General features: G+C 42.5%; 1 protein-coding gene across 1 annotated transcript in view; it reads left to right on the forward strand.

Moving 5' to 3' along the window:
* Nucleotides 1-5,852: 5,852 nt before the first annotated feature.
* Nucleotides 5,853-17,717, forward strand: part of LOC118577872 (phospholipid-transporting ATPase FetA-like) — an 80,731-nt gene continuing 68,866 nt past the window's right edge. The window contains exons 1-2 of the mRNA XM_036178540.1: nt 5,853-5,898; nt 6,576-6,686. Coding sequence (XP_036034433.1) covers nt 5,853-5,898; nt 6,576-6,686 — 157 coding nt within the window. The remainder of the gene's footprint in view (nt 5,899-6,575; nt 6,687-17,717) is intronic.

Here is a 17,717-nt window from a genome sequence, read left to right on the forward strand (position 1 = left end):
TGTAGGTTAGGTCAATGAGGCAGTAAGGCCTACCTTCAGTGTCCAGGGCACTATTCCCCAGGCTCAGGCCCTGGACTGAGTAGCGAGGAGAAGCAAGCTAAACTGGCGGCATTCTCTGCCTCCCGACTGTAGCTGCAGTGCCAGCCAGCTCCAGCTCCTGCCACAGTGACTTCCATGGCGTACTGTGTGCTGGCACTGTGAGCCGGGCAGACTTCCTCCTTGGGCTGTTCTTATTACAGAAACAGAAAAGCCACACGCTAGGCAAGTGTTCTACCACTGATCTGCACCCCCAGTCCCCTTTTTACTTTTTTATTTTGAGATAGGGACCCACTAAGTTGGTCATATTCACTTTGAGCCCACTGTGTAGGTCACTTGGGCTGGCCTTGACCTTCTAATCCTCTTGCTTTAGTTAGACTCCTAAGTGGTTGTAACTACAGGCCTGGGCCGTCAGATCTACCATGGTTGTTCAGTTTCTAATACTACCAACAACAGCTGTGTTTCAGTTTCAGTTTCTCCCAAACACAATATTTTCAGATGTATATTTTTCCTAATATGGTACATGTAAATTAAAAATTTTTAAATGTTATTATTGGTTGAATAAATATTTTGTGCATAGCACCGTGGCATACAATTCCATTGTCTTACAGTTCTAACTCAGCCTCATAATGGAGACCAGTAATGTATTTTGTTTTTAATTATCACTAAGCATCTCTGACAAACTTATTCCTAAATTACTTTCTCTGTTCTACATCTACCAAATTTATTGCCTGATTTTTTTTTTTTTTTCGAGACAGGGTTTCTCTTTCGATTTGGAGCCTGTCCTGGACTAGCTCTGTAGACCAGGCTGGCCTTGAACTCACAGAGATCCACCTGCCTCTGCCTCCCAAATGCTGGGATTATAGGAGTGTGCCACCACCACCCAGCATTTCCTGATTTTTAAAAACCATTCAAATACAAAAAATTAGGCAGGAAATAGTTACTATTAGTCATTAATTACTAACAGACTATACAATAAAACCCCAATTTCTAGTTCCTAATCCACATTTTGTTCCATCTCTTCCCATTTCCCCCAGAATCCTGTCTTCCTCTCACACTTTTCCTCTTTTCTTCTAAATTCAACAGCTTCAGTACCTTTCTGGTTAGCGGCAATGTAGTATGGACCGCCTCACAGTCTGCCTACCCTGTGCTGCAGTGGGGCCAAAGTTGCCACATTTCCACAGCTGCACATGGCCCTGCAGTTAGAAGGTTAGACAGCTTCCAGATTTCAGACCATCCCGTTATTTAGATACATAATTTTAGTTATGTGTATGCATGTATCATATGTGTGTGTGCCTGTGTGGGTGGGTGCCTCCAGAGCCAGAAGAAGGCATTGTATCCCCTGGAGCTGTAGTTGTAGGCAATTATGGATCACCAGATATGGGTGCTAGGAACCAAACTCCAGTCCTGTGCCAGAGTGCAAGCTTTTAACAGCTGAACATCTAGCCTCACCCCCTTTAAATTCATTTACTTATTAATCCTCTCTCTCTCTCTCTCTCATGGAGGCGTGGCATCCTGACTGAGAATGGCCCCATAGGCTTATATGTTTGAATGCTTGGTTCCCAGTTGGTGTAACTGAAAGACCCCAGACCCCTGGGATACTTTTGTCTGCGGGAGGGCCCCCCAGAAACCAAGATTCCAAACCAGCAGATGCAACAAGCAAGTGGAATGTATTCAGCACTGGCACAAGTGGGCTCTCTGTCCTGGTCAGTCAGGGAGCCCTGAGCAGCGGTTACAAGCATTTTTAAAGGCAGAAACTACAAAATTAGCATAAGATACCAGGTGCCCCGGGTTTGGCCCAATTTAAAAATCATCATATATTTCAGCAATCATTTTGTTACGCGGGAAATTTTGTAACACTCGTCATAAACTGGTTGGCTCAGGGGAGATCTAGGGGGAGCGGTTACTCTGGAAGGGAGTTCACATAGTTACAGGCTTGTGATTGGCTGACTTTTGACCTAGTTTGCTGGACTCGCCAGATGGTCCTTATCTTGGGTCCCATTTGAGGAATTTTTTTAAACAGAGACTTATTATTATTTTTTTATCTATAATTACCGACCTTGTCCCAAGGCCGGCGTCTGGACTCTGAAACTTTTTACTTATTTCCAGGGAGGGGATGGGTCAGTGTCTAACGCAAGCAAGTTTACAGAAGCAAAGTCAGCAATTTGCAATTGTAAAATGTATCTCTAATTTTTTTTATTCTCAGTAACTACTTGGTAAGGATTAGAAGGTGTGGTCTTGTTGGAGGAATGGGTCACTGGGGGTGGGCACTGAGGTTTCAAAGGACTTATGCCATTCCCAGTGTGTCTCTCTATGCCCTGCCTCTTGCTTGCAGACTAAGATGTAAGCTCTCAGCTACTCCAGCACCATGCCTGCTGTATGCTCCCTTTCATGATTGTTATGATGGATTCTAATCCTTGGAAACCCCAAGTAAATTCTTTAATAAATTCCCTTGATCATGGTATCTTATCATAGACCATGACCAATAGACCAATGGAACATAACCTAAACAGTCAGAGATTGGACTCGGCACCTAGAGAACCATGTCTCAGAATTGCCGTAGGAAACAGACTCCACTGCCAGAGCTAAGGACTTTACTCCAGAGGTTGGACTAAAAAACTTGTAGTCTGCTGGGGGTGGGCGGTGGTGGCGCATGTCTGTAATCCCAGCACCCAGGAGGCAGAGGCAGGTGGATCTCTGTGAGTTCGAGGCCAACCTGGTCAACAGAGTAAGTTCCAGGGACAGCCAGGGATACAGACAGACAAATCCTGTCTTGAAAAACCAAAACTAAACCAAACAAACAAACAAACAAGACCTGTATTCCACGAGAGTTTTGACTTGCACAACATTTAATTTTCTTTTTAAAAATCTTGATACTTAGCTGGCAAGACAGACCAGTAGGTTAGGGAACTTGCTGTCAGCCCTGACAGCCTGAGTTCCATCCCTGGGACCACATGGTGGAAGGAGAGAACTGACTCTTGTAATTGTCCTCTGACTTCCACATACATACCATGGCACAATACACATGTGTGCACACATGTGCACACATATACACAGACACATAATACATAAAATTTTGAAACTTAAAAATTTGGACACTTATAGGAAGCTTGCACTCACTAATTTATCAAAATGCTCAACATTTCATTTCCTGTGGTTTTACAACTAACTTTATATGTATTTTCACCTAAGTTTTCTAGTCTTGACTCATCTGCATGTGGTGATTCAAGGGACCTCAAAGAAACTGGTTAGAATACATTTTATTGTTATTTTCTCAGCTGTGTTAAAAAATAGTCTATCAGCTTTCTCATCCCCTAAACATGTAAAGGGAGCAGGTTTTATTTTAGTTCATAATTCAGAGTGTTCAATCCATGGCTGCTTGCTTGGCCTTATGTGCTTGGACAGAGCATAATGCCAGCAGAGGCATGTATAGAGGAGCCTCTTCACAGTGGATAAGAAGTAGAGAGCAAGGCAGGGCCTGGGGCTCAGTATAACCCTCCTATACCTGTTCCCAGCAGCCACTTTCCTACAGGGACCCACTTCTAAAGTTTCTAGAACTCTTACAGCAGACCGCCAGGATGGGAACAAACATTGGCATGTGGTCAGACTGTCATGGATGGGAGAAGAAGGAGGTCGAAGAAGAACATACAAGTTTAAAAGTTGATAAACCACAATTTTCAAAAAGTTAAAACAAACATGATTTTCACATGAAAGGACAGATAACTAGCCAGCAAGATGGCTCAGTGGGTACAGGTGCTTTCCACCAAGCCTGACCATTTAGTTTGAACTCCAGAACCCATATATATGGTGGAGGAAGAGAACCAACTCCTGCAAGTTCTTCTCCAACCTCCATGATTGTGTCTGTCTGTCTGTCTGTCTGTCTGTCTGTCTCTCTCTGTCTTTCTCTTCCTCTCCCTCTCTCTCTCCTTCTCCCTCCCCCCCCCTCTCATACACACACACACACACACACACACACACACACACAATTAATTAATGTAAAAAACAAATGTCAAAAGACACCTTTACTACTTGGGGTTTGAGGTAGGAAGACCACAAGGTCAAACCCTACCAGAGCTACAGTGTGAGTTCAAGCTCAACCTGGATAACTTAGCAAGAAAAAAGAGAAGTAATAAAGTCTGGTGATATAACTCAGTGGAAATGTTTGCCTAGCATGCATGAGAACCTAGTTTCAATCCTCAACGTTGAAGAAGAATAATTTTTATTTAACTAATGAGAGAACCAGTAAGATGTTAAGATCAGCTAGAGTGAAAATTTAGGAACTAAATATTTATAAACTCTTCAGTAAAGAAATGTTAAGAAGACAGAGGCAAGAGGATTAAAAGTTCAAGGCCAGCCTGGGCTACATAACAAGATACTAGATCAAAAAATATTAAGATTTCTGAACTGAATATAAAATGAGTAATGTTCTAAAGAGCAGTATGCCACAGCCTTTGGAGTTATCTTTAACCTCAGGATAAAATACTTGTATCTGCGGCTGCAGAGATGGCTCAGAGGTTAAGAGCACTGACTGTTCTTCCAGAGGTCCTGAGTTCAATTCCCAGCACCCACATGGTGGCTCACAACCATCTGTAATGAGATCTGGTGCCCTCTTCTGGCCTACAGGCATACATGCAGACAGAACACTGTATACATAATAAATAAAACTTAAAAAAAAAAAAAGTTAAAAAAAAAAATACTTGTATCTCCACTGGATAAAAATCCTCATGTTGACCTCTGCTCTGGAGATTAGAAAACTAACCCAGGATGTAAGCCAGAACTGTGCTAAAATATCACCCCGTAGTTTCTGATGATTTTTTTTTCTGACAGATTGTAGCCATCTATAGGCTTGTTTGCCAGAAGTGAGAGGAATATCTTGAATATGACCTCCCCTGTTTTACCTACCAAATGCTGGGGTCCCAGGTGGTTGCCATCCTGCCCATCCCCTGGCTCAAAGACAGGTTATTCTCATGTCCAGTCCTGCATTCCACATTGATGCTTGTCAGTGCGTGTAGGTAATGGTTACAAAAGCCATGCTTTTGAGCTTTCTGACGTAGAAGATGCTTTGGCTTGGTTTGTTACAGGCTCCCTGGTGCATGCTAGCTACTGGTCTTATATATCTGTGGTGTTGAGGATCAAATCCAGGGCCTGATATATGCTAGACAGGGGCTCTACCAAGCTTACCTGTTAGAATGCCATCCAGCTTTGCTACATGGTGTGTGTGTTGTCCAAGCTGAAGCACATTGGAGGTTTGAACTTCAGGATGTTCCTCCCAGGGCCATCAGTGCTCAGCAAAATGTAGCTCTCCTTCGGCCTGTGAGAACAAGACACTCGACACTCTTCATTCTTTGCCCTGTAACTGTACCTGAAGACAAGGTAAAAGTCTGACCAATTAATTGGTCCCCACCCAAGGTACACTGTCCATTGTGCTGAGCCTGCCACTGTATTATGCAGCTCTGGTTGTCCTTGTGTAAGACCAGGCTGGCCTCCAGCCCAGAGTAAGCTCTGCTTCCTGAGTGCTGGATTAAAGGTGTGCACCATTCTTCAGTTTCATGAGGTTTTACTAAGTTGCCCAGGCTGTCCTAGAACTCACCCAAGCTCTGAAACTGTCTTTAGAATGAAGGTAAATGAAGTGAGTTCTAAAACTTAGTCTTATGTGTAAGAGGTAGATTGGGGGGGGGGGGCCCGGTTCAGAAATGGAGTTCCAAGTTTCTTAAACATGTGTCAGGATGAGATAGTGTCAGCATGGAAAATCCTCATCCCAGCCTCTTCATGTCCTTACAGAGAGCCCATGGAGCTGTAGTTGGTCCTGCTCTGCAATGTCTCTGACTGAGAAGGAGAATGAATATGAACACAATGAAATCGGTAGGTAGACTCAGAAAATGGAACTAAGTCTGTACATCCTTGCTGCTGCTGCCTCAGAAAAGTGTGTGTGTGTGTGTGTGTGTGTGTGTGTGTGTGTGTGTGTCCCCGTAAATGTATATGACAGACTCAACCAACTTACCAACCAAAATAGCAGCCCACTAAGAAAATGACCAAGAAAGGAAATACATTTTGCAGAAGAAAATACATCATGCTTCTAAGCACATAGTCCCCAGTTTTGCTATTTGAGAATTCTAATTTAAGTAGTTGAAAGTTTTCATTTTTATAATTTCCCAGTATTTGGAAATTCACCAGGAAAGCTTGAATTTCTTTCCCTCTTCCCATGTTTATAACTGCTTTTTGCTGAAAAGAGAGGGACAGTGTAAAAAAAAAAAAATGGCTGAGGCAATTAATACCCTCGGCAGTCTTCCTGTGAACAAAACAAGTGGATCTGGCTGGTGCTAGGGAGGGCTTCAGTGTCTCATCACGGAGTCCTGGTGTAGACCAGGGTGGTGATGGGCACAGGAGGGGCACGGCCAGCTGTCTTTCAGAATGGAGCTGCCTGACTTGTCAAAAGTAAAATAAAAAAAATTCTGACATGAACCTTCTCTCCAGCCTAAATCCTAGCTCTGCTGTTTGCTCTCTCCTCTTACACAAATCTCTTCGTTCTCTGTCCTCAGGGAAAAAGCGTTTGCCAAGGACGTGCACGGCCATGGGTTTAGTACCCAGTGTCACAGACACAGGGACAAATGGGGTCATAGTGTGGGTGCTCTTGTCACTGGCTTCTCCAGGTGATTGTCTATGCTGCGGCACGTCACAGTCTTTACTGCTTCTGTGGTCAAGTGATGCTCTACCGTAGAGCTGCAGCAGAGTTTATCTGTTGGTCAATTAAGAGGCATTTTATAACTTGTACTTTTTGGCCATCACAAATAACTGTTATGGTACATATTTGTATACAGGTTTTTATGTGGCTATGTAATTTCAGCTGTCATAGATCTTTATAGGTCACAATTGTTTTTAGTGAGGAGGAGTGGAGGACACAGGAAGGAAACTTTTCATCTTTTCCATCTAATATTGTTTTAGAATCTTCTACAGTGGAAGATGTATTTCATATTACTTTGAGTAATTTTTCTAAAAAACAAAAACAGGGAAATTAAGTTGAAAGGGACATAAAATAAGAAAGGAGCAGAAAGGGGAGAGGAAGGAAACTGTGTGGAAGGCAGAAAACAAGTTCATCAGAGGGCTGGAGACACCTCAGAGGGTAGGAGCACATGCTGTGGGCTGGGGAGATGGTTCAGTGGTTAAGAGCACCGACTGCTCTTCCAGAGGTCCTGAGTTCAATTCCCAGCAACCACATGGTGGCTCACAACCACTTGTAATGAGATCTGGTGCCCTCTTCTGGCCTACAGGGACACATGCAGGCAGAATACTATATACATAAAAAATAAATAAATCTAAAAAAAAAAAAAAAAAAGAGCACATGTTGCTCTTCAGAGGACCTGGGTTTGATTCCCCACATCCATCAAACGTCTCACAGCCACCTGTAACTCCAGGGGATCCAGGACTGTCTCTGACCTCCATGGGCACTGGACATGTCCTTGGTGCACAAACATACATGTAGGCAGACACCAATACACACACAATTTTTAGAAGTTAAACAGAGTCTTAGAATTAGAATCCAATCCAGTGGAGCATTTAAATAAACACACACACACACACTCACACACACACACTCACACACATGCACACACTCACACACACACACTCACACACACACACATACCACACACACTCACACTCACACACACACTCACACACGCACACACGCACACTCACACACACACACACGCGCACACACGCACACACTCACACACACACACAGAGTGGACATTTAGATTACATAGCTCTGTGAGAAGAGTAAAGCTACTGAGTTGTGCGTTTTGTGCTGTACGAGTGTTATCCAGGCTCTGAAGTTGCTAGAGCTCATGTCTGGGATTTTATTTCTTTATCGGTCCTCTTAGAAATAGGTCTGATCATACTAAAGTAATTGTTTCTTTGAGACTTGATTCTGCTTTTCCTCATATTACTGTTTGTTTTTCATTGGAATTTAAGAAGATATGAGTTCTGGTGTCTTGGAATATTTTTCTAGGAAGTCATAAAGAGGTCTGTTTAGTGAGGGAAGGCAGCTTTCATCACAGTTGTGCTTAGGTTTAAAAGCAGAGGATTCTATTAAGTCTTTCAGATAACTACAGTGACATTAGGAATTTCTTGACCTCAGTAGTTGGAAAAGGTTCCCGAGTAAGTTTGAGTTTCAGATAAACAATGCAGGACTTTTATTGTTAAATGTACCCATGTAGGTTGTAGGATTATTTGTAATCTCTGTTTTTTAATTGGTAAATCTGGCAGCCCTCCACAGAAGGGATTAAGTTTTAACTCTGTTAACAGTGAAATCACTTGGTTGGCATAATCTAGGTATTTCATTTCTAAGGGTGGCCTTTATTAGAATTTTCCAGGGAAGATTTTGTGGCTGGACAGCCATGAAAATGATGTCTAGCAGTTTATTCTAGTGGGGCTTATTTTATCTTTACCACATTGATGAGATGTCACTGGTCCTACGTTCCAAATGAAGCAGGGACGGTGAGCAGTGTCCCTCTTGTCTTCTGTGGGAGTCACTATGAATAATGTCTGTCCACTTCTGCCTCAAAGAGGAGAGGGAAGAGACACAGGACTTGAGGGTAGGCCTCTGTTTGTAGCAAGTCCTGAACTATGCTCACCAGACCAGTTGATTTGTTTGTGCTTGTTTATTCGTTTGTTTTTGAGACAGACTTTCATTATATTGCCCGGGCTGGCTTCAATTTCTGAGCTTCCTGCCTCAGCCTCCAAAGTGTTAGGATAGCAGGTGTGCCACCATGCTGGACTCTAAACCAGGTTTCTGTGGGACTATGCTTAATAAAATAGGATTTATTTTTATTTTTATTTTTTACTTGTTGTTCTGGGAATTGAACCTAGGGCCTCTTGCTCCACCATGCTCCCAGCAGACCGAGTCCTTTAACAGATCTACTCTTGCTTTCACTGAGCCCACAGAGAAGAACCAGTGAAGCTCTTAGGATGGGGAACAGAGGCACAGGAGGACTGTGAGGGCTCAGGGATGGCACTGCAAACTACCAAAGACTTCAGTGAGCTTCCTCTGCAGGCTTTTCTAGGCAGAGCTACACACCCTCTTCAGCCATGCCGGGACATCCACCTGCTTACTGACTTTAGCTTCCCAAGGTCAACAAAGCTACAGCGTTAGCTGAGGGTCTTCTCAGCCCAAGCTGCTCTGTGGCCATGTAGACCCTCCCACAGGGAGAAGGTCATCGCCCTCCGCTTCAGAGTCTGCACAGAAACCTGACCTCAGTTTGACAGTACGTGTTTGTAAGCATATTTTCATGTGTGTGTTTGTTCATTCAACAAATCTTCATTAAATCAAGGGCATTCGAGCTGAACTAAGTAGTGGGATGCTAAGATTTAAAGAAAAGAAAAAAGGAAGTATCCAAGCATGGTGGTTCAGGACTGCAGTTCCATCCCCAATGATGCTGGAGCAGGGGGATGGCCTGTTCCAGGCCAGTCTGGACTAGTGACACCCTGCCTGAAAAAAATTAAATTAAATTAAAACAAAAACAAAAAATAAAGGCAACAAATACTATATTCTTCATATTTTAAAGGAGGAATATAAAACTGGGCACACTTAATGTAGACATTGTATGCTAAAATACATATGTGCCTTTTGGAATGAGTAAGTTATGCTAATTAACCTGCATTACCTTGCATAATTTGTTTGTTTGTTTTGTGAGAGCACTAAAAATCTACTCTCAACATTTTAAGGATGCAATGTATTATCAACTACAGCCATCATATTTGAGCAATGGCTCTCTTGAACTTATTCCTCGTATCTGAAAATTTGTACCCTTTAATCGGCACCTCCCAAAACTTCCCCCATTGTTGTCTCAGACTTAGTAACCAGATGCTGTTCAACTATTAAAAGAAAAAGGAAATCTTGTAATTTATGACATGTATGATCCTGAAGAATATTGTGTAACTGGAATAAGCCATGCAAAGAAAATGAAATGCTACATGATATCATTGGTATATATGCAACCTAAAAGAAAAGTGGATCTCGGCTGGCCATGGTGATACAGCACCGTGAAAGCACTTGAAAGGCCGAGGCAGGAGGATCTCATGTTTGAGGCCAGCATGAGCTACACAGTGAGACTCTGGATCTTATTATCTTTATTTTAAGGACCTGTTTAGTGAAGAAAGGCTGTTTTCTGTCTGATAGGTGAGTGGCTGTAGCCCACTGGACACACAACTGCTGTGTAATGGAATGAAATTATAATGAAAGAGCAAATTCGTGTACTGCATCTTCTTTAGAGCCGTAGATCCGAGTCTTCTTCCCATGACTCTGCTGTGCCACTTGGCTACTGCCATTATTACATATGCAGAACATCATCTGGGGCTGTACTCCATATGTCTCACTGTTTGAAAGGATTATAAATGTTCTCGTGTGCCCAAGACTATACGTCACATAGCTACTAACTAAATCAGCTGCTCATGATCCTGTTTTTATATTGTGATTTGACACCATAAATCGTAATTATTTGAAATTGAAGAAATTCCAGTATTCCTAATACAAGTAGATACCCTTCCCCTAGCAGCTTATATTTAGACAAGAGAGAAAAGGACATTTCCATTACAGGGACTGTGTAAGTAACAGTTGAAATCACCTCTCCCTACTTATGTAGCATTGCATAGAGAAGCCCTTCCTCAGTTTCCCTTCCGAGAACCTGGGCTGAATGTAGAGAGCTAGAAGGAGAGGAAGATTAGATTAATCTAGCCAGAGACTTGTACTCTTGACCATCACTTCATTTTTACCTAGAAAACATCATTTGTATTCATTTCCCATTTTGAGCAAGCAAATATTCACTCATAATTTCCTGGGCCAGATGCCTAATCAGCCAACCACCGCGTTTTCCTTTCTTCTGGATCATTCTTCCTCTTCGTTACTCACTTTCCAGCATACCTAATCTTTTTCAAGCTCCATCTTTCCAAACCCAGTTTTCAATATTGGATCCCACCTTTATCCTTGTCAGAGTTCTCTGTTTGACCAGCCTAGTATCATCTGAGAAGGTAATCTCAATGGAAGCATTGCCCAGATAGATTGGCCTGTGGGCACGCTTGTGAGGGACTGGGTGTTAACCTGTATGAGAGGGCCCAGCCCACTGTGGCCCTGGCGGTATAAGGAAGCTAGCTGGGTCTGTGAGCAGGCCAGCAAGCACCACCCCTCATGGCTCCTGCTGACTTCCTTTGTGGTGAGCAAGTTCTGTAGTCAGGGGTAGTGCTATAGTCAGGGGTAATGCTGTGGTCAAGGGTAAAGGCAAGCATTCTTGGCTTGAGGTTTCCACTTGAGTTCTTACCTGACTTCACTCAGTGAGGGGCCGTGGCCGGGAACATGAGCCAAATAAACACTTGCCTCCCCTGAGTTGCTTTTGGTCAGTGTTTTATCACAGCGACAGACATGAGACTGGGACCACCTTGTCTGGATTAATTTCTAATCTTCTGTATCTTTAACCCCTAGAATCTGAGATTGGATTACACCAGTATTGTATAAAAACTGGACTTTTTCATCCTTGACAACAGTGTATCCTTAAACAGAGACTTTCACTATTGCCTCTGCTTTCCTAGAGTGAGTGAGAATTCCTCTCCCTAGACGGGGTTAGCCCAGCCACCTTAGATCACTGAGGATTCAGAACCTACTTTAGGGGCTCAGGAGATGGCTCAGTAGGTAAAAAGCTAGCTGTTCAAGTATGAGGACCTGAGTTCAGAGCTCTCCTATCATATCTGGGGCGGGGGGGGGGGGGCGGCAGAGACAAGAAACTCTGGAGCTCGGGGCCAGCTAATCTGACCTGGGGGCAGTTAGCAACAACAGGTCCTTCTCAGATGAAGTGGGAGGTTGGCGCACAGGCAGGTGCTGACAGGGATGCATTCACACTCATACATAAGAACACATGCGTGTGCACAGACACAGTGCACACAGAGGTGTTAAGATTTATTTCTATTTTTATGGGTGTGAGTGTTTTTGCCATGTATGTGCATGTCTGTGCACCATGTGCATACCTGGAGCCCATAAAGGCCAGAGATTGCACTGGATCCCCTGGAACTAGAGTTGCTAACAGCTGTAAGCAGCCATATGGGTGCTTAGAACTGAACTCAGGCCCTCTGCAGGAGCAGCAAGAGCTCCTAACCACTGAGCCATCTCTATAGCCCCCAATTTTTTAACCTGCTTTGGAGAGTAGAGAAATATCTCAGTGGTTAAGGCTGTATACCATTCTTGTAGAGGACCCGAGTTCAGTTCCCATCACCCCTGTTGGGTGGTTCACAACTGCCTGTAACTCCAGCTGTAGGAATCTGACACCCTCTTCTTGATTCTGTGGGCACCTGCACTCACATATCCACAATCCCTATACCCCTGCATACATACATACACACACACACACACACACACACACACACACACACACACACACACAGTTTTAAAACTAGATAAAATCTGCTCTAGGTATAGACAACTATACCAGTGTTTATGAAATACCCTTTATCATAAGATCACAAACAAACAACATTTAATGTGTACTTTATCAGTCTGGAAACAGGCCTTAGACATACCCTCACATTTAACCTTCACATTAGCATGTAAGGTAGGTTTTAGCTACTCCACTTTTTGTGTGACTTTGGGTTTTGTTTTTTCGAGGGAGCCTCCTTGTGTATCCCAGGCCAATCCTGAGTTCTCTGTCCTGTAGCAGCCCCCAGGTGCTGGGAATACAAGGAACGCCACCAGGCTGGGTTGTCTCATTTTACATGAGAAGGAGCTGAAGCTCTGAAATGGAAAGTGACTTGTCCTAATCACTCACAGTCCATTCAAAGCTCCAGCTATAATTGCTGCTATGTTCTGAGCATATTTTATGAGCTGAGAGCTATTTTCAAGTGCATTACATGCCTTAGCTCATCAACCTCACAGTAACTTTATGAGTAGGTATTCCTACCATTCCCATTTTACAGATGAAGAAAATGAGTCTCAAAGAGGTTAAATAACTCTTCAAGGCTCCACAGTGGTGAGTGAAGGATTAGGATTTGAACCCTAGCAGCCAGATCCCTTTGTCCATATTCTTAACTACTTTGGAAACCTGCTGTATTTGAGAGTTTTCAGGGCTACTGGAACACCATGTGGCCTTCTAGTCCCATTATTTCACTAGCGTAGGCCAGCTTTTAGCATAAATCTTGTGAAGCCATGACATTGCTGGATGGGCTGCAAATCCAGCCTTCAGCTGCAATGGAAAATATTTTCCACATTCACCACAAACCAGAGCTAGATGTTTGTCCCTTTCCCCAAGTTTAAGAAACCCCTGTGATTGTTTCTGTTTTAAAGTTTTAATTATTTATTAGTTCTTTTTCCCTTTTATTGAAAATAGATTGTTTTTCTCACATAATGTATCCTGATTACAGTTTCCCCTCTCTTTACTCCTCCCAGTTCCTCCCCACCTCCCCTCCCATCCACATCTGCTCCCTCCCTGTCTCTCATTAGAAAACAAACAGAGCTGGGCGGTGGTGGCATGCGCCTTTAATCCCAGCACTTGGGAGGCAGAGGCAGGTGGATCTCTGAGTTTGAGGCCAGCCTCAGTCACAGAGTGAGGTCTATGACAGGCTCCAAAGTTACACAGAGAAACCCTGTCTCGAAAAACGAAAAATCAAAAAGAGAAAGAAAAGAAAAGAAAACGGGCTTCTAAGGGATAAGAATGAAATACATCAAAATAAAATGTATTAAGGAAAAATAAAAACTATCGCATCAGAGTTGTACAAGACAAACAGAGGGAAGGGAACCTAAGAGAAGGCACAAGAGTCAGAGTCCCACTCATTCACACACTCAGGAATCTCATTAAAAAAAACAAAACAAAACAAAACAAAAAAAAACCCAAAACCCACTAGACTGGAAACCATAATATTATATGCAAAGGAACTAATGCAGGCCCTGTGCTTGCTGCCTCAGTCTCGAGTTCATGTGAGCCTTGATCTTGTTGACTCAGAGGGCCCTGTTTTCCTGGTGTCTCCATCCCCTCCAGCACTCACATTCTTTCTGCTTCTTCTTCCAAGGGTTCCCAGAGCCTTGAGGGGAGGGATTTGACGGAAACATGTCCTTTAGGGCTGAATGTTCAACAGTCTCGCACTCTCTGCGTAATGTCTGGCTGTGGGTCTCTGTATTTGTCCCCATCTGCTGCAGGAGGAAGCTTCTCTGATGATGGCTGAGCAAGGCACTGACCTGTGAGTATAGCAGAATGTCCTAAGGAGTCACTTTATTGCTATTTGCTTGTTTGTTTGTTTTAGATCAGCAATATTTGGTTTTACCTTAGGTTCCTGGGCTGTCTAGTCTCTGACTCTTGGTCACCCAAGCAGTGTCGGATATAGATTCCATCTCATGGAGTAGGCCTTAAGTCAAATCAAATATTGATTGGTGACTCTCACAAGCTTTGTGCCAGCATTGTCCTAGCATATTTTGTAGGCAGGACACCATTGTAGATGGAAAGGTTTATGGCAGGCTTAATGTTTATGTTTGTGTATTAGTTAGGGTTTCTGTTGCTGTGAAGAGACACCATGACTACAGCAACTCTTATAAAGGAAAGTATTTAGTTAAGGTGCCGGCTTGTAGTTCAGAGGTCCAGTCCATTATCAGCATGGTAGGAGCATGGTGGCATGCAGGCAGACATGGTGCTGAAGAAGGAGCTGAGAGTCCTACATTTTGCAGGCTACAGAAAGTGGTAATTCTCACTGGGTAGTACCTTGAGCATATATGAGACGTTGAAGTCCACCCCTACAATGGCACACCTTCTAATAGTGCTGCTCCCTATGAGCTTATGGGGGCCAGTTGCAGTCAAACAGTTTGGTAGTGTGCAGAGTATCTTCCTGCACCAAAGACTCTAGAACATAGGAGTGAAGACTCTAGGTGGGCACCAGCTGGACTTCTCCATGTTCAAATGAGCTGTGTTGATGTTGTCTTCAGCAATGGGGCCTTGCCGTCAGTTTGTGAAGAGCAACCTATAGTCTTTGCAACATCCTGGGTTGTTTGGAAAATCCTATGGAGCCCCTTTGGCCAACAACTCAATTAGCTGTAACCCAGTCTTGATACTGGAAACTTCATTTGGTGACAAGAGAAGACCCAATGGGACTCTGTCTCCCCCTTATTTGGCAATTTCATTTAGATCACGTGTGTGTGTGTGTGTGTGTGTGTGTGTGTGTGTGTGTGTGTGTGTGCACATATATATTAGAATGCTTCTACTATATCAGGTTTCCATACTACCCTTCAAATGGCCCTTAATTTTAGGTCTCTCTCCCCTTATTCCTTCCTTCATCTTCCTCTCTCTTCTTCCTCCCCATTTGGTCCTCTGATTCCAGCCCATCCCCAATTCATCCATAACCATCTATTCTATTTCCCTTTCCTAACGAGATGTGTTGTTTCCCCCTAGTCCTTTATACATAACTCTGTGGTCCTAGGGGTTATAGTTTGTCATTGACTTGACAGCTGATGTTCACATATTAGCAAATACATACCACAATTCGCTTTCTGAATCTGCAATACCTCACTTGGGATGCCTTTTCCTAGTTCCGTCTATTTACCTACAAATTTTATAATGTCATTTTAATGATTAAGTAATAACTCCATGGTGTAAATTTGCCACATTTTCTTTATCCATTCTTATGCTGAGGGACATCTAGGTTGTTTCTAATTTCTGGCTATTATGAATAAAGTCACAATGAACATAGTTGAGCAAGTGTCTCTGTGGTAGGATGAAGCATCCTTTGGGTATATGGTCGAGTGGTATAGCTAGATCTTGGGGTATATCAATTTTCATATTCCTGAGGAACCATCACACTGATTTCCATAGTGGCAGTACAAATTTGCACTCTCACCAGCAATGGATGAGTGTTCCTTTACTCCATATCCTCACCAGCATGAGCTGTCACTTATATTATTGATCTTAGCCATTCTGATGGGTGTAAGATGAAATCTCAAAGTAGTTTTGATTTGCATTGCCCTAGTGACTAAGGTTGTTGAATATCTCTTCAAATGCTTCTCAGCCATTTGAGTTTCCTCTTTTGAGAATTCTCTGTTGAGATCTGTACTTCATTTTTAAATTAAGTTATTGTTTTCTTGATATCTAATTTTTGAGTTTGTTTTTTTTTTTATAAAATTTGGATATTGGCTCTCTGTCATATGTGTAGTTGGTAAAAGTATTTTCCCATTCTGTCCAAAAGATGGTACCCTTTGCCATGCCAAAGTTTCTCAGTTTCATGAGGTCCCATTTATTAATTGATCTTAGTGCCTGCACTATCCATGTTCTTTTCTAAAAGTCTTTCCCTGTGGCAGTGCATTCAAGACTATTCCCCACTTTCTCTTCTTTCAGATTCAATGTGTCTGGTTTTATGTTGAGGTCTTTGATCCATTTGGGGTTGAGTTTTGTGCAGCATAACTGCACAAATATGGATAAGGGTGATAAGTATGAATCTCTTGGATTCTTCCACATGCAGCCATCCAGTTTGACCAGCACCATTTGTTGAAGGTGCTGTCTTCTTTTTCCAATGTGTTTTTGGCTTCTTTATAAAAAATTAGGTGTTCATAGGTGTGTGGTTTTATGTCTGGGTTTTCAATTTGATTCCATGATCAATGTATCTGTTTTTGTGCCAATACTATGTTGTTTTTATTGCTATAGCTCTGTGGAACAATTTGAGGCCAGAGATGGTGATACTTCCAACAGTCTGTTGTTATTATTATTATTATTTAGGATTGTTTTAGTTATCCTGATTTTTTTGTGTTTCCATATGAAGCTGAAAATTGTCCTTTCAAGATCTGTGAAGACTTGTGTTGGAATTTTGATGGGGATTGCTTTAAATCTGCAGATTGCTTTTGATAGGATGGCCATTTTTACTATGTTAATCCTACCTATCCATGAGCATGGGAGATCTTTCCATTATCTGATATCTTCTTCAGTTTCTTTCTTCAGTGACTTGAAGTTTGTTTTTTGGTTTTGGTTTTGATTTTTTGAGGCAGGGTTTCTCTGTGTAGCTTTGTGCCTTTCCTGGAACTCACTCTGTAGCCCAGGCTGGCCTTGAACTCACAGAGCTCTGCCTACCTCTGCCTCCTGAGTGCTGGGATCAAAGGTGTGTGCCACCACGACCTGGCTGAAGTTTTTATCATACAAGTCTTTCACTTGCTTGGTTAGAGTTACCCCCCAAATATTTTGTATCATTTGAGACTATTGTGAAAAATGTTGTTTCCCTGATTTCTTTCTCAGTCCATTTGTTATTTGTATATTTATTTTATGAATTAATTTTATATCCATCTGCTCTGCTGAAAGTGTTTATTAACTGTAGGAGCTTCCCAGTGAAAATTTTAGAATCACTTATTTATTTTACCATATCATCTGCAAATAAAGATACTTTGGCTTCTTCCTTTCCAATTTGTATCCCCTTGATCTTTTTTTAGTTGTCTTATTGCTCTAGCTAAGACTCAAGTACTATATTGAATGGGTATGGAGAGAGTGGACAGCCTTATCTTATTCCTGATTTTAGTGGAATTGCTTTGAGTTTCTCTCCATTGTTTTTAAGTAGTCTCTGGGCTTGTTGTAAACTGCCTTTATTATGTTGAGGTATGTCCCTAATATCCCTAATCTCTCCAGGACTTTTATTATGAAGGGGTATTGGATTTTGTCAAAGACCTTTTCTGCATCTAATGAGAT

The sequence above is a fragment of the Onychomys torridus genome, chromosome 2, assembly GCF_903995425.1.
Source record: "Onychomys torridus chromosome 2, mOncTor1.1, whole genome shotgun sequence".
NCBI classification, from domain to species: domain Eukaryota; kingdom Metazoa; phylum Chordata; class Mammalia; order Rodentia; family Cricetidae; genus Onychomys; species Onychomys torridus.